This window comes from Vipera ursinii (genome assembly GCF_947247035.1).
Source record: "Vipera ursinii genome assembly, chromosome: 1".
Taxonomy (NCBI): Eukaryota; Metazoa; Chordata; class Lepidosauria; order Squamata; family Viperidae; genus Vipera; species Vipera ursinii.
The window spans coordinates 110,727,428-110,747,381 of NC_139512.1; the positions used below are offsets into that span (position 1 = coordinate 110,727,428).

At 36.9% G+C, this 19,954-nt stretch overlaps 1 protein-coding gene across 3 annotated transcripts in view; it reads left to right on the forward strand.

Moving 5' to 3' along the window:
* LRP5 (LDL receptor related protein 5) overlaps window positions 1-17,037 on the forward strand; it is a 121,438-nt gene extending 104,401 nt beyond the window's left edge. For all 3 annotated transcript variants that reach the window (XM_083348957.1, XM_083348958.1, XM_083348959.1), the window contains 7 exons: window positions 1,261-1,386; window positions 5,005-5,241; window positions 6,680-6,808; window positions 8,983-9,216; window positions 9,797-9,936; window positions 10,640-10,737; window positions 11,670-17,037. In XM_083348957.1, coding sequence (XP_083205083.1) covers window positions 1,261-1,386; window positions 5,005-5,241; window positions 6,680-6,808; window positions 8,983-9,216; window positions 9,797-9,936; window positions 10,640-10,737; window positions 11,670-11,931 — 1,226 coding nt within the window. In that variant the 3' untranslated portion in view covers window positions 11,932-17,037. The remainder of the gene's footprint in view (window positions 1-1,260; window positions 1,387-5,004; window positions 5,242-6,679; window positions 6,809-8,982; window positions 9,217-9,796; window positions 9,937-10,639; window positions 10,738-11,669) is intronic.
* Window positions 17,038-19,954: the final 2,917 nt, after the last annotated feature.

A 19,954-nucleotide genomic window follows, 5' to 3' on the forward strand; every position in this document is an offset into this window, starting at 1 on the left:
TCCTAAGCATTTTCCATCACTGCTTTGTAAGCCCAAAATACTAGAAAACTCCACTAACAAACATCTTCAGCCTTGGGTGAGATATCTTCTGATTTTGTTGGAGAGACTTAATTTTTGTTTGCTTTTGGTAGTTGCCTGTCATGATATAAAATTTCCCTACATGTGTGGGCTACTCTTTCTAAAAGAAATTGGCTGTTACATGATGACACTTTCTCATTCATTATTTCTTTTTTCTATTGCCCACAATCATTATGTTAACAACAGCAAAATCCTAGGTATCAGAAACTACAATAAGAAAGTTAACCCTTTGTCTTTTAATGATCAAGCAGGAAGCAGCGTGCACATTTTGTTGAGCACCAAAAAAAAATCTTTCAAAGGGGACACGTGTTGAAAAATGTTTACCTTTCCTTGTTCATTAGAACTCAATGATTGTTCTAATGCCACCATGAGTTTATACATTAAACTCTGATGTTTTCCTAAGTTTTTCATCTGAATGAACAAGTAGGCAAAAAATTGTTATGTTTTTCCTCTTAAAATCTCCCATGCTTGCTGGCAGCCAAGAATGCACCTGTCTTTTGATCTCAGGTAATACTGAGCCCAGTTCTAGAAGGGATGCTAGTTCAGCTCGTATCCTGTGCAGCTTGCATTTTATGCATAGCTATTTAGAAGAAAAATCATACAGTCTTCGGAGAACGTAGAAAAGGAATTCATCTTTTCTCTTGTTGATAAAACTCATTCTTCACCAAAGAAGACAGGCAGCTTATATATATCAATTAAGTAAATTAAAATAGGTCTCAAAGGGCTACACTTTCATGCATATTGGCAGCATTTACTTATTACCATTTGTAAAGTATATAGAATATATTTATTATATTCAGGCAGAAAACAATGTTCCTTCCTATTCCCCATGTCTAAATGCCACAATGCAAAAGGAAAAAGGTGAACAGAGGAAACAAATAGTTCTTAAAAGTTATTACTAATTACCAGTTTGAGTGGAAACAGATAGTTTAGAGAGGGGAGCATGTGAAGCTAATTTTAAGTGAATGTCTCAGCCGATACCATGCCCTATTGCTGCCTTTATATCTCCTCCCCCACCTGCCCTCCTCTAAGAGTTTAAATGTGCTATAGCAATTTGGTGCAGTAATGAAATGTCTGCAGAGAAACTTGGAATCTTCAAACTATTACTTAAGTAGTAATAGATTTAGGAATTTTCCCCCTATTCTATAAACAACTGCTATCCTCCTTTTTCTCTACATGAAGCAACCCACCCGTGTTCTCGAGATAATGGGAAATGTTCACACCTCTGTATAGCAAAAGGAGATGGAACTCCAAGGTGTTCGTGCCCTGTTCATTTGGTACTTCTGCAGGACCTCTTAACATGTGGAGGTAAGTAATCTTAAGCAAAAGCTTCCCTTTCAGGAAAGATCAGCAAGCATTTAAGCTTCGCAAGGCAGATATATTTGTATTTCACGGCTCTAGAACAGTTTTCCTCAGCTACTGCTCCCTAGATGTAGCAGACAATGTGAGAATTATTTGAGTTAAACTCAGAGAGATCTGCAGGGCCCCGTTTTGTGGGAAGACTTCACATTGTTTGACCGGTTCATGCACTCAATCCCTTGTCATTGACAGGCCGTATTTGCACCCAAATGAGATTATGAGAACAACTTAAATTCAGCAGATAAATTTGACTGCCATCTTTACATACATAGTAAGCTTTCTGTAACTGTGATAGTATATTAACAAGACCTATATAATGTCTGTACTATAGTGGACAGGGAGTGTTATAAAAATCATAGTGAGTTTAATGTACACTAACTAAAGCACAGGAATGCAGTGCATTTTGCTGTTTTCATGACTATGCTGGCTGTTCCCACCAAAACCTATGTTGTGATTCTTTATTTATTATCATGAGGAAATGCTGTAAGATTATGTCATCGTAGTGATGTCTAATTCAAAATTATTTCTTAGGCTCTTCATTTCAGTGAAATAGAATAGAAGTTGGTGGAAAAAGATAACAGCAAGGGGCATTTTTATTTGTTTCCCCTTAAAACAAGTATAATCTAAAACTATTCCATCCAGAACAAACAGCATCCAACCTCATATTAGATTGTCTGCTAAGTAGCAGAACCTCTATTTTGTCTGGACTGAATCCCAGATTTTTACTCCATATTGAGGACCTGCTCATAATCACTCATGAGTTGTAAACAAGAGATGGATTTTATTAATCTAATGATCAAATCCAAACCATGAATCCTTGAGTGATCTCATCAATACATCATGTAGATGTTTGGAAACAGAGTTCATACTGAGAGATTCTCTATGCAATATTGCCTTTGAACTTCTTCAAACTGATGTAACTAGTCAAACATTCCAGGAAATACTGTGATTGGAGTACTAAATAGTACTGAGAGCAGCCCTATTTGTAAATGACATCTACCCTGAGTGTTTCTTTTACCTGTTCTCTTTCCTTTGTCACTTACCTTTGAGGATTTAAATAAAATAATCTATACAAGGGTATCTTTGTTATTCCTCAGTTTCATTCAAAATTGTGGATAACAAAACCACAGAAAAGACTTTATAAAACTATGCAGTGCCCTATCTTATCATTTAAAACATGCATAATATGCACAAAAGGATTCACACAGGAACTCCTTTACTGCACATAATGAGATCTAGTTTGTATTTCCGCCACCCAGAGGCCTTTAGACAAGACGGGTGGTGTGCACAAACACACACACCTGTTTTTATGAGTTGTATTTAATGTATAAATTGCATGGAAACATTTTCTATTAACGCAGCCCACACTGTGTTTTAATTAACTAGTTCTGTCTTCTAAACTTGTAGATAGATTCTCAAAAACAAGAAGACTGACTTTACGAACGGATAGCATCCATATGATGATGGCCTTAATTTCCTTACAAAGCTAATTCCATATAACATTAGGCCATAAGCTCACTGCTTGCAGCTTAGTTTCTGAATTTATATTTAATATTCCAAAAGTGTGGCTTCTATGTATTTTACAAGAAGCCTGAAAATCGTTACTTTGGGGTGGATAAATGAAAGGCAGTAGGAAATAGCATAATTGTGCTGTTATAATTACATACAAATGGCATTACATAGAACAGGTGTCTTGCAACTCAGCATTAAGAACTATCCTGCTGTTTTTAGCTAAGAGTTTCCCCTATTTCAGTGTATGTATGCTGTCCAAATTTGTCCATTTTATTCCAATATATCCTTCTTTTGCTTTTATGGAAGAAAAACATTTTTCAAAATATTGATAGCTATATTTTCTGTGAAAACAAACATCTCTCATCAGGAAAGCCTTTTTCTCCCATCTTTGCAGTTTAAAGCTTTTCTTCTGAGATTCATTTTGAAAATACATCTTTCTTTTAAATGACACATTTGCTGTACTATGAGCTCTCCAGAGATCTCTTATAAAGATTCTAATCTTGCAACCATAATATGCTCTGTGGTATTGGAGTTTTATATCTCCATTTGTGAGAGATTCCTCATGACAAATGCACTCTTCCTGTTGTATGTTGAATCTCACATTTATATACCATTCCTAATACAGTAATTTTATCTTTATCCTTGTCTTTTCTCCTAGCATCATAGTTTGAAATTTTCAGTATCTCAGATTTGTCAACTATCACAGATATACTTATATATTTTCTCTGCAGTTATTCTATTCAGGGCCAAAGTATTTATGGTGGCAAATTGTACCTATAAAGATGTAACTATAAAAAAATTGTGAGGGGGAATTCATTGTGAGTTGGGTTTTTTTAAAGAATAATGATCTATGTGACTCAGTGCATTCAATAAACCAATTAATCCTTGTGTACAAGTTTAATTCCTCATTGGAAAAAACATATTGTCTCAGATCTGGTTTACCTATTGTGGATTTTCAATTCAAGCTTTAAAAAAAAATCAAAGGATCTAAGAGGGCCTTATAAGAGATCAAACAAGAGCAGAAATTCTCACCATTGTGATACCAGCCTTTGGAAAAGACCTTTTTTTCAAGACATGTAGAAGGGAAATAGAGTAAACTCTTTCAAGATCAAATCTGTCTCTGTGGAGAATGAAGCTTAAATCAGCATCACATGTTTCACTGAGTTAGCCATTGTAGCATTCAAAGTGCTCTGAATTAATATCACCCCTCCTTGAAAGCGGTGAAATTAAATCCTTCTAGATGTTGTATTGAAAATAATTTTTCTTTCTTATTAGCTGATAAATCCTTAGAAAAAAGGCGCAAAATTTTGTTCAGTGATGATTATTTTAAGGAAATTTGGATATAAATAAGATCTTGTTATTCATATTAGATATCAATTGACTAGATAAATTGTAACTGAAATTACAATTAATTTCAGTTAATTGTAATTTGTTCTATAAGAATTTTGTTCTATGGAATAACATTTGATTATTATTATCAACTGATTTTTTTCAAACAGTTTTTAAAAGTAGCTGTCACATGCATTTTAACTTTGAATGGTAAGCTTCTTCATGAAAGGCAGATTTCTATACAGGAGTTGAAGGAAAACCTAGTTTACTTTTTAATTATGTAAATACAGCTCTTCTTAGTTATCATTTCATTTATTGCAGTTATCTAATTACATGTTAATTATTTATTTGTAATTTAGACTTGGTGTATGATACATGTGACACTTAATTTTTGGGCATTAAATTTGCTCCTTTTGGAACTATTTTCCTGACTAAATTGCAGGATGAAATTTGATGTCTCTTTGAGACTGACATTTCCAAACATAGCCCCCAAATAATAGATTGCAGATTTTCAATCCATTTACGGAATTCTGCATATTTCATGTCTTATTTGTAAAGGTGGTAGAGTTGCCACGGGCAGAGTGATTGTTCAGGCTGATTGAAATAAATGTCATAAGTTACAGGATCTAGTACAAGGGCCTTAAAAAAATAAAAGAGGGCATTCATTGTTGTAAATTATTTAATATTTTGAAGAATTTCATGCTGTTCTTAAAAAATCCCTTTCAGAGCCACCAACCTGTTCCCCGGATCAGTTCACATGTGCAACTGGTGAGATTGATTGCATTCCCATGGCATGGCGTTGTGATGGCTTTTCAGAATGTGACGATCAGAGTGATGAAGAAAATTGCCCCATCTGCTCAGCAACCCAGTTTCAATGTGAGAAGGGGCAGTGCATCGACGCACATTTGAGATGTAACGGAGAAGTTGATTGCCAAGATAAATCTGATGAATCTTATTGTGAAAGTAAGAACTGTATACTTTATCTTATGCTGGACACATAAACATTGTTTGATTCAGCAATGAGGGAAAGCAAATGGAACTATGCTTATACATTCACACCTATAGCTCTCAACCTGGTCAAACAGGAGAGGTGGTAGAAGCTCTGATCCAATGCTTGGAGGCTGTGAGGGCCTGTATGGGAAGGGACAGTCTTAAAATGATCCCCCTCCAAGACAAATTAGCTTTTCAAGGTCATACGATGCTCACTGTGAATGGAGTTGCACTCCCCTCTTCAGAGATGGTTTGCAACCTGGGGACTGGCAGCTGTGACTAAGAGGGTTTTTGTTTAATTCTGTCTGGTGCTCCAATTGGGGTCTTTATTGTGGGGCCCTCCTTACAGTCACTTTACATGGTGCTGCATTTGGAAGCTATAAATGATACAAAATGCAGAGTCCTAAGCAGTGATGGGTACATCCCAATATTCTTGGGTGGTTTAACTGCTTTAGGACTTGTATTGGTTGCTGGTTGGCATCTGGATGCAATTCCAAGATTCTGGTTGTCATTTTTAAGGCCCTACATTATCTGAGCGCCTGTCTTTTCCCACATTCATGTGCTGTCCATTAAGATCAAAATAAGGGCTGGTCCTCCAGATCCTGTCCTATATAGGGATGCTACTGGATGAGACCTCAGAAGCCAGCATTTTCTATCCACTCTTCCAGACTTTGGCATGCCTTCCCTATGGAGATCTTCTCCTTCCCTCCTGATTTTCAGGAGAGCAATTTGATTTGTACATTTTCTTCAGTGTATAATTTTGATCATTTGTTTTATGGTGAATGGTTAATAAATCAAATGGGCTTTTTTGTTGCTACTGCTGAGGAGATTTCTTATTCAGTGAAGTTATTATTAGCCATCCAGAACCTCTCAGAAAAAGCATTTAAATAATAGCAAATGTAATGAATTAATTAATCAGTGTAGCAATAATTCATTATTGAGTTTTATTTTTATACTCTTGGTAAATAAAACACCCATTCCAAAAGTAGAATAAAACATTCTTCTTATGCACTCTCACATGATGTCAGGCCATGGTTGTCACATTCCTCGTAGCCTTCTGTTCTTTCTATTTCCCCCCTATATTTTTTAAATTGTGCCCTCAAACCACAGACTGGTTGCTCATCCTTGTTTTAAGGGATTAAAGTAAACTCTATACTGACACTATGATAATTCATCCTCCCATATCTTCATTGCTTAACAGAAGACTGTGAGTGGTTTGCATTTATGTTTTCTGCCAGATGCTTGATTTTTAAGAGGATCAAGTATAATGTTTATTTGTGGCTCTTGGAGGCTTATAAAACAAATGCTGTCTTGAAGAAAATGATGTGTTTATTATTTAGTTTTAAGTTTGACAGTATCTTGACAGTATTAAAAATTGTGATTGTCTTCTGTCCCACCCACCTCCTCACAGCTATTTGTCTCCAGAATCACTTTCAGTGTGCCAATGGCCAGTGTATTCTCAAAAAACAGCAGTGTGACTCCTTTCCGGACTGCATTGATGGTTCTGATGAACTTTTGTGTGATAAGACACTTTTTACCGGTAAGTTGGTATTGTTAATTATCTTTACACAATTTGTGTAAGGCTAACATTTCTAGAATTCCCAGCCAACGTAGCCAAAAATTAGTGAATTCTCAAGATTTTCAGCCCAACACAACTGGAACCTATCAGATTTCGTAAAGGCAAGTTCGGATCCAAGGATCACTGTTTATTTTCTAAGTCTAGAAAAGCAAATATAGTTATTTGCTGTTGCTGAGGCTTAATACTTCTGTCCTTGAAATGTCGTAATCTTCAGTGGTGCTTTGCAGTTTTCAGAAAGCTGTCATTTTTCTTTCTTCAGATGTAGCCAAATCCACATCCTGTGAAAAAAATAGCTGTGTAAAATAAATCTATTATCAAAAGGACAAAGCAGATGCAATTCCCTCTTGTCCGCCTAGACCTTTGGTGGCTTTTCAGATTGGCTTTTATCCCTGCAACATTTATGCTAACCATAAATGCCATTTTATGACTGTAGATAGTTTGATAATAATTCTGTATTTTCAGCCCTAGGACCCCTGCATATATTGGGGTTGAGGGAAAAAAAATACTTAGAGATAGCAGCCCTCTGATAGCCTCCAGAAAGTTGTAAAAGGAATTGAACTGGCTATTTTCCATTAGAGTGATTGTCATTGATAACTACGTTGCAATAGAGATCATTTTATGCACAGGGGTCCTTGTAATAAAATGCTACAGATTGCAAACTTGCCTTCCCCAATTTGGTGCCTTGCAGGTGCCTTGGATTACAAGTCTCATTATCCCATGGTCAAAAAAGAAGACCTAAAATAATTTGGAGTATGTATTCCTTGGGCCAACTTAATATGGAAAAACCACAAGTTATCATGACCCAGTCACCATCAAATCCCCTATATGCCCTATGGAATTTTCATGGGAGTAACAGGAAGTAAACATTGAACAGCCTTTTGAACACTGAAAAGGACTATTGAAATTATTAAGAGAACATGCATGAAATATTAGTTCTGTCTGAATGCTTCTTTGAATTCATTAAAGCTTGGGGGCTCCTAAGTGATGTAGGATTGATTCCAGGTTTGAGTAGACCCTTATCAGTGTGTTATAGTTGGGTTATAGTCAAAGGTGACACTTGTGGACTCTGCCAATTGACAAAGGCTGCTAAAGCAGATATTGTGAGAGGGGAAGGTGTCACTCACTAACTAGAAAGGTGATACAGTTGAGTATTCCACATCTTTCTTCCTTTGTACAGTATTTCAGCCACATGTGCCTTGCTAGTAAGTTTACTGAAAGATTCATTTACAGTGAATTGTAAAAAGATGATAAAAGAGAAGGCAACATCTGGTTTACTATACTAGACAGCTGATATGAGGTGACAGGAGAAAAGTGCTTTAATGCAGAAGGAGACGAAAGTAAACTTTTAGTATTTGTTTCTACAAACTTTAATACAAACATTATTTCTAATAGGCTCCTCTCCTTCCCACTCTCATTATTTGCTTATCCTCTTCAACAAATGTTACCCTTTTGGCACTGCACACATTGTTAAAACTTAGTTGCTCTAACCACTTGCACAGAAAAAATAAGTACCCACAGTGATTGCAGATCCGTTGCCCATACAGCGGATGACCCAAAGCCATCTAGGATTAGAAGTACCAATCTGCACACGATTTGCAATAATGACCATTTGTTGTTGTTGTTAGTTGTGAAGTCATGTCCGACCCATTGTGACCCCATGGACAATGTTCCTCCAGGCCTTCCTGTCCTCTACCATCTTCTGGAGTCCATCTAGGCTCACGCCTACTGCTTCAGTGACTCCATCCAGCCACCTCATTCTCTGTCGTCCCCTTCTTCTCTTGCCCTCAATCTTTCCCAGCATTAGGCTCTTCTCCAGTGAGTGGACCATAGATAGATATAAACTTTGGGGATAATGTGGAGACTTGGAATTGTTCCTATAGTATTACCTTCTGTAGAGGAGAACCTTTTCACCCAGAACCTACAACATCAAAGATGACAATTGAACTTCAGCCTACTGGTATCTCACATAAGTAAAAAAATTACTTAAAATGTAAATACCACCAGCCATGTCTGGGTTATGTTGTTAGTAACTGGAAGCCTTTGCCCAAAAGGCCCTCTGCTATTTTTATACTAACATTTGTAGGGCTGTTAAAAAGGAGGAGATAAGAGTTCTAATTTCTTTTATTTCTTTATAGAAAAAATTAAATCCTCTGATGATTCTGGACCCCACAGTAATGCTATTGGGCCTGTGATTGGAATTATTCTTACTCTTTTCGTCATGGGAGGCATGTATTTTGTTTGCCAGCGTGTGGTTTGCCAACGTTATGCTGGCCCTAATGGACCTTTTCCACATGAATATGTCAGTGGGACCCCTCATGTCCCCTTAAATTTCATTGCTCCAGGAAGTTCTCAGCATGGGACCTTTACAGGTAATAGTAACTGTGCATCTGTGTATTGCTGTAATGTTTTAGATTTTTTTTTTTACTTTGCCACATGCTAAATAACAACTGGCTGTGGTTATATGATGATCTTCATTATATTGCTCTTGCTGTGGAATCTCCGACCAAACTACTATTTTAGAATCTTCCAAAATAGAACGAAGGGCAATATTTGGAAGTGGATTCTTGCTTACTTTGGAATGCCAGCACTCAGAATTTGAGATCTTTCATTATTATTTCAGCCATATCCTCTGAAGATCCTCTAGTAGTGTGCTTTGAATAGGATTGTTTGTAGATACGATGCAGAACTGTACACGTTATAGGATATGTATTGCTTGTGCAGAGATCTTTTAAATTCTAATATTTAAGAAAATGTTCAAGTTTGTGTAGGAAGGAATTCCTACATTTGAGAATTTAAAGGGAATTTTGTATTTTTTGAAGACGTGTGATAAAACTAAGAAATATTCTGCAGTCCACCTAGATGTCTTTTACCGCAGTAATTTACTTTGGTAAATTTCAGTGAGTATATGATTGGACTCCAGGTCATTCTTATTTTCTTCTTTCCATATAGGCATATCTTGTGGAAAATCCATGATTAGCTCCATGAGCCTAATGGGTGGAAGCAGTGGTGCCCCTCTTTATGACAGAAACCACGTCACTGGAGCTTCCTCTAGTAGTTCTTCTAGTACAAAAGCCACATTTTATCCACAGGTAAGTGTTGAAAATTGTATAAATCATATTGCAATTACAATTTCAGTTCCTATTAGCTCTGCTTGCACAGCACATTTAGCTAGATAATTGTTGAGGGAGGGGCTGCAATCAATCTTAAAGAAAGATTGGGCTCAAAGACGCCTAGTTTACTCTCAGTCAGCCATGACATGCCAATAGCTGTTGGGAGCTGGAGAACAGTTCTCTGTTTCTCATATGTATCCAACTTGAACATTTATATTTAAACAAGTGCACCTCTGATGGGACTCCTGGAACAGACTATGGTAACATTGTGGAGAACTGCTATCCCTTACCCTGGAGTCCCAAGTATTTCATGGAAATAAATTACTACAAAATGTTTGCTGATTCCTTAATGTAATAATTAGCAGAACATCTCTCTCTCTCTCTCTCTCTCTCTCTCTCTCTCTCTCTCCCTCCCTCCCTCCCTCCCTCCCTCCCTCCCTCCCTCCCTCCCTCTCTCTCTCTCTCTCTCTCTCTCTCTCTCTCTCTCTGCACATTAATAGAATGGTCCTGTTGTTTTAGAAAAACATCTAGATTTGAAACAGATTCTCATAGTGTGGCCTTTAGATTATTACCCGAAGAAAGCACAGAAGGCCAACTTGTCCTCAGGCATCTAAAATGATTTCATTGATGGAAGTAGCTCCCATTGGACATTATTAAACTATTTCATTTTACGTTCACACAGATTTTGAATCCACCACCTTCACCAGCTACAGATCGCTCCCTTTATAACACAGAAATGTTTTATTCTTCAAACATTCCATCAACAACAAGGTCTTACAGGTAATGGCTTTCAAAATCATTTGGCAGATTCTTTAACTCTTAGTTTTTAAATATCTGCTTCTTGCTTTGCTTATGTAGCAGCTTTGGATATAAAAATAAAATCTTTCTTTTTCTAATAAAATTGCTCCAGTTGTCAGCTTTGTACAGTGATGGATTGGTGGAATCTTCGAACTGGGAAATAAGGTTTCAGGATTGGACTTAACTTTGACATGCATTTTTAGACTGCTCAGAAAAACATGAGCACCAAGGACTCCAGTATGGGGGGTCCTTGGTGCTCTCTCTGCTTGGTTGTTTCATTACCCAAGCTAGGTAACATCAGTGCTAATAAGAAGTGGGGTTTACCCTCAGTTTATATTCTAGTGCAGGGGTCCCCAAACCCTGGTCCGTGGACCAGCACCGGTCCACGGCATGCCAGCAACCATTCCACACAAACAAGCAAAGCCCCATCCATGGGAAGCAGGCTGCACACAAAATTACACACACTCTGGTCCATGGAAAAATCTTTCTCCACAGAATTGGTCCCTGGTGTCCAAAAGGTTGGGGATCTCTGTTCTAGTGGCTTGCCCTGCCAGCGTGGGTGGGAATGGTCTTGGAGGTTCTTTGGGTGGGTTGTTTACTGTTAGCTTCTTTGGCAGTTCATTGATTGGGGCATGTTATTTACTTCTTGATTGTTGGTCTGATGTAAAGCTTGCTATTAATCTATGCTCATCTGGGTATTGATTGCTGTTGGGGAGGTGTTTGGGGGATTTTTTTTGTTTCCTTTTTGGCTTGCTGATGATCCTTTGCACCTTATGTAGATGTTGTCTATGTCTGTGTGTCTATTGATGGTTAATTTTCAGCAGATAAAAAGAAGTGGAAAGTCTCCAACTTCTGTCCTTTCCCAGCCTGCAGAATTTTTCTACAATGCTATTAATGTGTATTTTGTATTTTAGACCCTATCTTATCAGAGGGATTGCTCCACCAACTACCCCCTGCAGCACAGATGTATGTGACAGTGACTACACCACAAGTCGGTGGAAAGCCAACAAATACTACATCGACTTAAATTCAGACTCAGATCCGTATCCCCCTCCTCCTACTCCTCGCAGCCAGTACATGTCAGCAGAGGAAAGCTGCCCACCATCTCCAGCTACTGAGCGGAGCTACTTCCACCTCTATCCCCCTCCTCCATCTCCTTGCACAGACTCTTCATGATTTTAACAGAAGGGACTTGTCTTTTTCTGTAAATATGTTTTTAAATATGAACAAAGATTTTAAATATATATTTTATGATCTAAAATGGGGTGGGAACTTATAAAAATGTGAATAAAAATGAATGGGCCTGGGCTGTGAAAATTGTACAGCAAAGTGATATTTATGTTGATTTTTTTAATTTAATAATCCATTCTTTTGTGCCATAATTTGCCTTTGCATTGAAGTCACAACATTTAAATTGACCTCCAAAGGAGGTGAGAAGCAGAAAATAATATGCTTGGAACATTTTGAAATCATCTTTTGGTTCAATAAAGGAAAATGTGCCAAGTTATTTTAAGTAATATAAAAGGCAAGAAGAAGTATGTATGAATGAATGGTGATGTTATTTGAAATACACACAAGGGAAATTCCTCTGTGTCTATGTGTATGTGTCTGTGTGTCTGTGTGTATGGATTAATACTTGATCCTAGGTACTTAATCACAAAAATGGGCTTCCTCTTGTAACGCTTTCTCTTGTTTTATTCCATCATTCACTTTCCAAAAGAGTCAGTGCATAAAAAAAGTGGATTTCTGGAATACGTGTTAGATTTATTACATTATTCATCATGAACTACTTCTCCCCAAATTAAATTAACCATTCAGTCCTATTAGACACATCACACTTCCATTACAGGTCTGTCGAATTCAAGGCACTGCGTCACGTTTTATCTTTCTCTAAAGGCCCCCAATACAGCTCAGAAGATTTCGTGGTGAGAGAAGGGAGGAAAGGAGGTGGTGTTCATGATAGAAATAGAAATGGAAAGTGGGTAAAAATAGTGAATCAATTTTCTGAAAGATTAAAATAGTTTAGAAAAATGTAATCCCTCAAAGCCTCTTCTTTCAAATCCAGTGAAAATTCCAAAAAAAATCTTTTTATAAAAATTGAAACACATTTCACCAATTAAAAACAGTTTATAAAGAGTTCCCTGAATAGCAAAATAAAGTACAATTTCCAAATTGATGCATTTTGATATTTCTTGATTAGGTATCTACCGAGGCCCCTGGCTGTACAGGAAAAAAAACCCCTTTTCTCATTTTAAAACATAACATGCACTGCCACCATATTTTCCATTGGGTAAGAATCAAAATTTTACCATCTCTAAACTTCTTTATATAATATTAGAGAGAACACAGGAGTCAGGATCAGCATAATTTAGTAAAAGATCATTTATTTGGAACAAAAACCCAGAAAGAAAGGTGCTTTTCATCACGGGTCAGGAAGAAAATGCGCAACACGTCTTGCATTACTGACTGTGCTTGTGCTTTGGTTTGATTGCCTCACACAGAATGTTTAAAAGCTTGTAGGTTTAGGAGACTGTGGTGTGAGCAAATAATGAAATATGATTGGAAAAAGAGGGAAAAGCCAAAATTACAATATGTTTTCACAGCTGCATAACAGCAGGTGCAGCCAGCTTTTGACAGTTATAGAATCACTGACAAAGATGAAATTGGTTGGTGTTTTTACATTTACAGCTGGGTTACTAGCAAGTATTTCTGGCCAAGTGTGGGGTGAGACTCCTCCAACCCCTGGCCACTTTTTCCAAGCTTATTAACAGGGTGGAGGTTGATCTCTGTTATTTCTGAATACATTCCCATCAGTCTATTCCTAATAGTTTGGATATGGTAGTTTAATTCTGAGGAGCTGCAATTAGGATCTTTGGGTGCAGGAGAATCACTTCTGATCTTTGACTTGCATTTTGCAGTCATGCCAATTTACTTTTCTTTCCACTTTAATATGGGAGATAAAATAATACATCTAGAGTGCTCAGGTAAAAAATCATAACATACTATTTTTTTAAAAAATATCTAGTAATTCAAATTGGGTGTTAGGTAATAAAGCCAGATTCTTCTAATTCTAGGATTCCATTTCTAGCTGAGTTACAAATAAAGCTTGCACATGTGTGTGTGTGCGCACGCGCGTATGTGCACATACATAATTGTCAAGAGATTTGCATCCACTAATTTAATTGTTTTATAATTGCTTTAACCTTTTGCCTAGCATTTATAAAAAGATACCATTTAATTCTTAACATTATATGCTTTGATTTACCATTGCCAGGTTTCTGTTGTCTAAAATGCACTGCACATTAAAATTTGAATGAATAGTTTATCTTTTAAAAAACAAATAAGCATTGATAATATTAACCTCCTTGCTGAAAATTTGTTCTATATTCAGAGGTGAATTGGATGCTTTAAGCAGTGAAAAAATAACCAGTGCTAATGATGTGAACGAAGTACTATAATATTTATGGCTACAATACTGAATATTTTTATTTTGCTTGCTATTGTAAATCTGTGTTAATCAGGAAAATTAAATATTCTGCTTTCTTGATTAACATGTTAATTGGGAAACATCCCACCAAATTCAAATAAATTACCAAAATCTGCACAACTGGAATTGTTGTTGTAGAATTGAGTAAAGACAGAATTATCTTGCCAAGAAATAATTGTCGCATTTTCATTACTTCAAGTTGTTTCTCTAATCTAGAATTTTAGCTAAAATATCTGATATCAGTAGTACTCTGGGCTATGATATTTTCCATTTTGTTTTTGACATAGGTCTCAGTGAATCACATAAAACACTACACTTGGAGCTTGGTTGTTTGCTTGCAGACGATTCATTACCAAGGAGAAAACCACATTCCCACCAACATTGGCAGGGCAAGCTACTGAATATAAACAGAGAGCAAACCCCACACTCACTAGCACTAATAATATTATCTAGTCAGGTAATGAAATGTCTGCATGCTCAGAGAGCACAAAGGACTTCACAGTTCAGCTCTCTTCTGTTGGAAAAAAGATACAGTTTACCAAATCATGAATAAGTAAGGGTATTGATTATAATTTTTACAAGCTATTTTGAAATGATAGCACTCAAACTATTGATTGTAATTTTGGCTTTCAAGAGCCCTCCTAATCTGGGATCATTGGCCATGTTGCCAAAGAGTTACAAATGATTTCAAACTGGGGATGGCTAGCAAACTGACCCGTTCTGGATCTCATTTTTTTAAGCCATAGTTTGCTTAGCTGGATTGAATAAACTACAGTTGCTAGGTTTATGAACCAAATCACATTATGACTTAGCCCTATGAGTATGAATCCTATCTTTACATTCTAAATACAATACATATGAATATATATGTAAATGTAACTGATTGGCTTTAAGGAGCAAGTAACTTGTTCAGGTGAAGCCATAGTGCAGTGTCAAAGGTTAACTTTCTTATTATTAGCTTGCCTTGATTAATGGCTATGTGGGGCATGTCATTACCCTAGGGAGATTGTTTTGAATGTTTTATCTCTTCAAAAATGATTGTCAATGTTGGTGAAATCTTAAGTAGCATATCTTTTCCAGCCAGACTGGGTTTTACTATATAGAAAGATTGGATACCTGATCCCTGTAGCTGATGTTTGTTTGGGTCCAATTAGATCCATCTTCGTGAACATTAGATTTTAGAATCCATAATTCACTGAAAGTAGCTATTGATCTGGACCTGAGAGCAAGCCTGCTCTTAGCAATTGACATATTAGGACAACCAAGCCTTTTTGAAAGGAAATGCTGGTTTTAGCATACAACATAGCAAAAGTCTTCATCTGAAAAGTATTTAAAGCACCTTTAGATATGGAGCTAAGTTCCCTGGAAGTTTCCTTAGCCAACTTTATGTGTGGATGTGAGTGGGTGGGTGGGGTATTGGATGGAAAGCAGAATGTGGTGTCAAATTTAATTTGTAAAGTTATAATATTTGTTGAAAATATTTTGTAAATAATGTCATTGAACTATTTGCAATTAGGGGGAAAACGATCGATTTTATTAAATAATGAATAAGAACTATTGGGCCTGGAATAAAATGGAGCAAAATTAGGCTTGCCAAGTTACAAGCTTGTGATTCCTCCTTTATTTTTGAGCCTCTTGAGCTCAACTAGAGGAAAAGTCAGCTAACAGCTTTTCCAAGTTATTCCCCCACCTCAGGACCTATTATATATCTACTTTTTGTGTTGTGGAATACAACACAAATATTTCACTGTTCACATTAAATCATAGGGTTTTTTTTAATAAACCGCTGATTTTACAGAACACTAAGCTATAAACTATTATTTAACAAATCATAATGGTTCACACGTCGCAGTAAACCAAACCTAACCACCTTATAGGCTATTGCAACATGTGAACTTTCCTATAGGATCTTCTTGGTTATTGCACTAAGAATGAGGGAAGCAGAATAACCAATTATGGAAAAGTGATTGGGGAGTGGGGGGGGGGAGAGGAGAAGCAGTAGCTGGTTCATCCCAGTTTGGTGGGAACATGAAAGGGGAGGATCATGGGATGCAACATGGCAACTTACATTTTTAAGTGGATTATGTTTTACATTTATATATGTAACTCAGAGGGCATTCTAATTAGAAATGAAACCCAGGCTGCTTTCTGTATTGTATCTAAGTATTTTGCAGTTGCTGCTAATGTAATGTAAATGTACATGAAAATCTGCAGATATTGCCAAGAATTGTTATAATAGACTCATGCTGATCTGTTTTATATTTATATTGTAAAGTGTATTCTGCAAACCTCCTAAATATTTTAGCTTTATATTCATATACTGTTTTGTAGACACAGTTTGTCACACACAGAAAAAGTGCCTTTGGTCTTTTTAAACAGCCTAGCTAGCATATTGACTTAGGCAGATGATAACAAAGCCTTAAAAAGGAAGCAAACTTCTTTTACTCATTTGCTCCATTTGTTAGTTTTTCATCAAGCATGGTGTTTCAAATATGTATTGTGTTCAACTCATTCCAAGTTAAGGCATTCACAGGATGGTGGGACTAAGCTTGTTTGTATATGTTAATGCAACATCACTAATTATGTGATTTTACAGAAAGTTGTGCTTGGTTTTTTTTTTAAAGAACTGGGAAACATTTTTACCCAGAAGTTACAAAATTGGGAGCTTTAAGACACCCAATGTGCTCCTTTTCATTTCACTGTTTATATTTTATGGATGCTAAATATGCTATTGGTATAAATTTTTGTAAAATTATGTAACAAAATTTGTTATTAAATTAGATTAATGTACTTTCCTAAGGACTGGAGTCCCATTTAATTTTTACTACGATATTAATATTTATATCATCAGCACAAGCTTTACCAAAATCACTATTTTGAATATTAATTGGACAGCTGAAAACAGCCTTTTTCATATTAATGTCCAATATACACCAGGATATGCAGAAGCCCCTTTGCCTACAATAAAACAGAGCCCAATACTTGTTCATCTTTTTAATTCTACAGAGTGAAAAAAACATAGTTTTAATACCCTGAGAATAAAAAAACAACTGTATCTTTGATTGAGTCATACATTTTGAAAAGAAGTCAATTTTTAACTTTGCAACTTGTAGTTCCATATAACTAATACTAGGCTTTTATTTTGGCTTCAACATAAAATATCTAAACAAATGAGAATGGGGTGTGAGGTTTTAATTTTTAATATAAATGCCTTGCTTTTAGAACTAAATTTTAACTTGGAGTACATTGCTTTTCATTGCTTTCCAGTTTTATGCTTCTAAAGTTTAGATATAACAATGAAAATGCTTGAATATATTACATAAGCAGGAAGATATACTGAAATTAGTAATATTTGTTACCTCTAAATATATTTTATAGCAATGTCCTAGCTTTTACGTTCCAGTTGCACACATATACACTCAGCAATTTGCATTTTGGTGCCCACCGCTTATATGTACCACCTAGAATCTTGGAATCACCTCTCAAGTATGAAGGATATTTGTAATGAATAGCATTTTTTGCTGCAACTCAGAACTGATCCAGAAAATTCACCCTTTAAATTATTATTAATTTTTTAATTTGTGCATTTGAGTCAGCAGTGACTCTTAGCAACTACCTGGAAAAGACCCTGCAGTTTTCTTGGCAAAGTTTTTCCAGAAGTGACTTGCCATTGCCTCCTTTCTGGGGCTGAGAGAGAATGACTGGCTCAGGGTCATCCAGATGGCTTCATGCCCAAGGCAGGATTAGAGCTCACAGTCTCCTGGTTTCTAATGTGCTTCCTTAAGCACTACACCAAACTGCCTCTTTTTTAACACGTTTAATTTTTCTTTGTGTAATTCTACACAAATGACCTGTACCAAGAAATATTTTAAAATTTTATTTATGAGATTTATATTCCACCTTTACTTGTACAACTCAAGGTATACATAATATTCCTTCATATTATCTACATCAACAACTCCAATGACTGGCCCATGGTCACTCACCCAGCTTCTGTGCCTGAGGGAAGACTAGCAGTCTTTCTGTTTCACACCAAGCAAATTTAATACAATTAATTGAATATTGAATATTTTTAAATAGTTTTTGAAAGCTTTAAAGCTATTGTCCAGAAAATACTGTACATACCTTCTGCTACTGGAGAAGATACGTGTTACACAGCCTCTGGGTCTAAATAATTTGTGCTCAATTGGAAACGGATTCTAGACACTAATTAAATTGCTAGAATGGGGTTTATGAATAACTGGCAACTTTTCTTATGCAGGCAGATTTGTGAAAACAAGCAATGTTTCCTAGATAAATAAGAACTTTTTTTCTTTCCTGTGTTTTACAGAAAGACAACATAAATTCTTATTCTAGGCTGCTGAGTTCTGCTAATTTTAGGGTCATCATCTGTCACTGCTCTCAGCCCTGTTGCTCATTCTAAGAGCAAATCACAAATAGGACATGGTTGCTTAACATACTGTACATATAAAACCACACAACGGTTTCAGTTACTGTAGTCTCTAGGCATTGGGTAGATCCCAACAGATAAGTAATCTACCTTCTCTCTTCTGGATGACCTTTTACTACCTTCCCTAATCTGTCTTTATTATTTCTTTACTTCCTGGCCATTCTCTCTTGTCAACTGAGGTAGTATCTATACAGTCCAAGGCACCATTGAGCGCTTTTGATGCTGGTATCCAGTGAATGAATGGCAGTGTAAGTGTAGGCAAACACCTTGTCCTGAATTTGGACTAATTTAGAAAATGCCTGGCAGGGATGGGCAACTTTTGATGGATCAGAGGACAGAAAACTGCAGGTGGCCAATTGGTCATGTGGCAATTTAATCAGAAAGGACATGTCAGAAACATATTGGCCCATGGGGGAGGGGGTTAAGGGTAGAAAAAAATCAGTGGTGAGACAAACCTCTTTCGTTTATATTATTTTAAAAAGAAACAATCCTCAAATATGGTCTTAGCTTTAGAAGAATCACTTGGAGCCTCTGGGTTGATGTTTGAAGGACAGCAGGTCCTACCTTTATTTTTGTAAACGAAGAGAAAAAAATGTCCTATTGAAAACTGACCATTTTTGCAGCCAAATTCCAGCAACCTGAAGGGGGGGAGCAAATGGACTGCTGTGGTTTGGGGGGGGGGACAAATGCAGATTCTGTTGACTTGATAGAGAAGATTAAAGATTCTGTTTTTTTAAAAAAAACAGTATTTTGGCTTTTCTTTACTTTCAGCAAAGGGATGGTGTGCCAAACCAGTACTTTCTATGGCCAGCCAGATTCAAGATTCATCATTTTGCTAGGCTCTATTTCAGACATGTCAAACACAAGGCCCGGGGGCCGGATCCGGCCCACAAAGTGGTTTCATGTGGCCCGTGAAGCCATCCTGGAAACAGTGAGGGAACGGCCCCCACTGCCTTGGCCCTGGCCCAGAGACCCTCCTTCTGCCAGAGACCCTCAGATCTGTCCCACTCCTGCCCAGGCCCCCATAGGCACCCTTGATGCGAACGATGTAGAACTGGCCATGCCCACCCAATAGGCCATACGCACTCTAGCCACGCCCACCCAGTAGGCCACGCCCACCCTGGCCATACCCACCTGGCCCCCTGAGGGCAACCGCAATGCTGATGCGGCCCTCAATGAAATTGAGTTTGACACCCCTGCTCTATTTGTTCCACTGATAGCAATGGCTGCACTTGATTAGCCAATAGGTTATTTTAAAATTC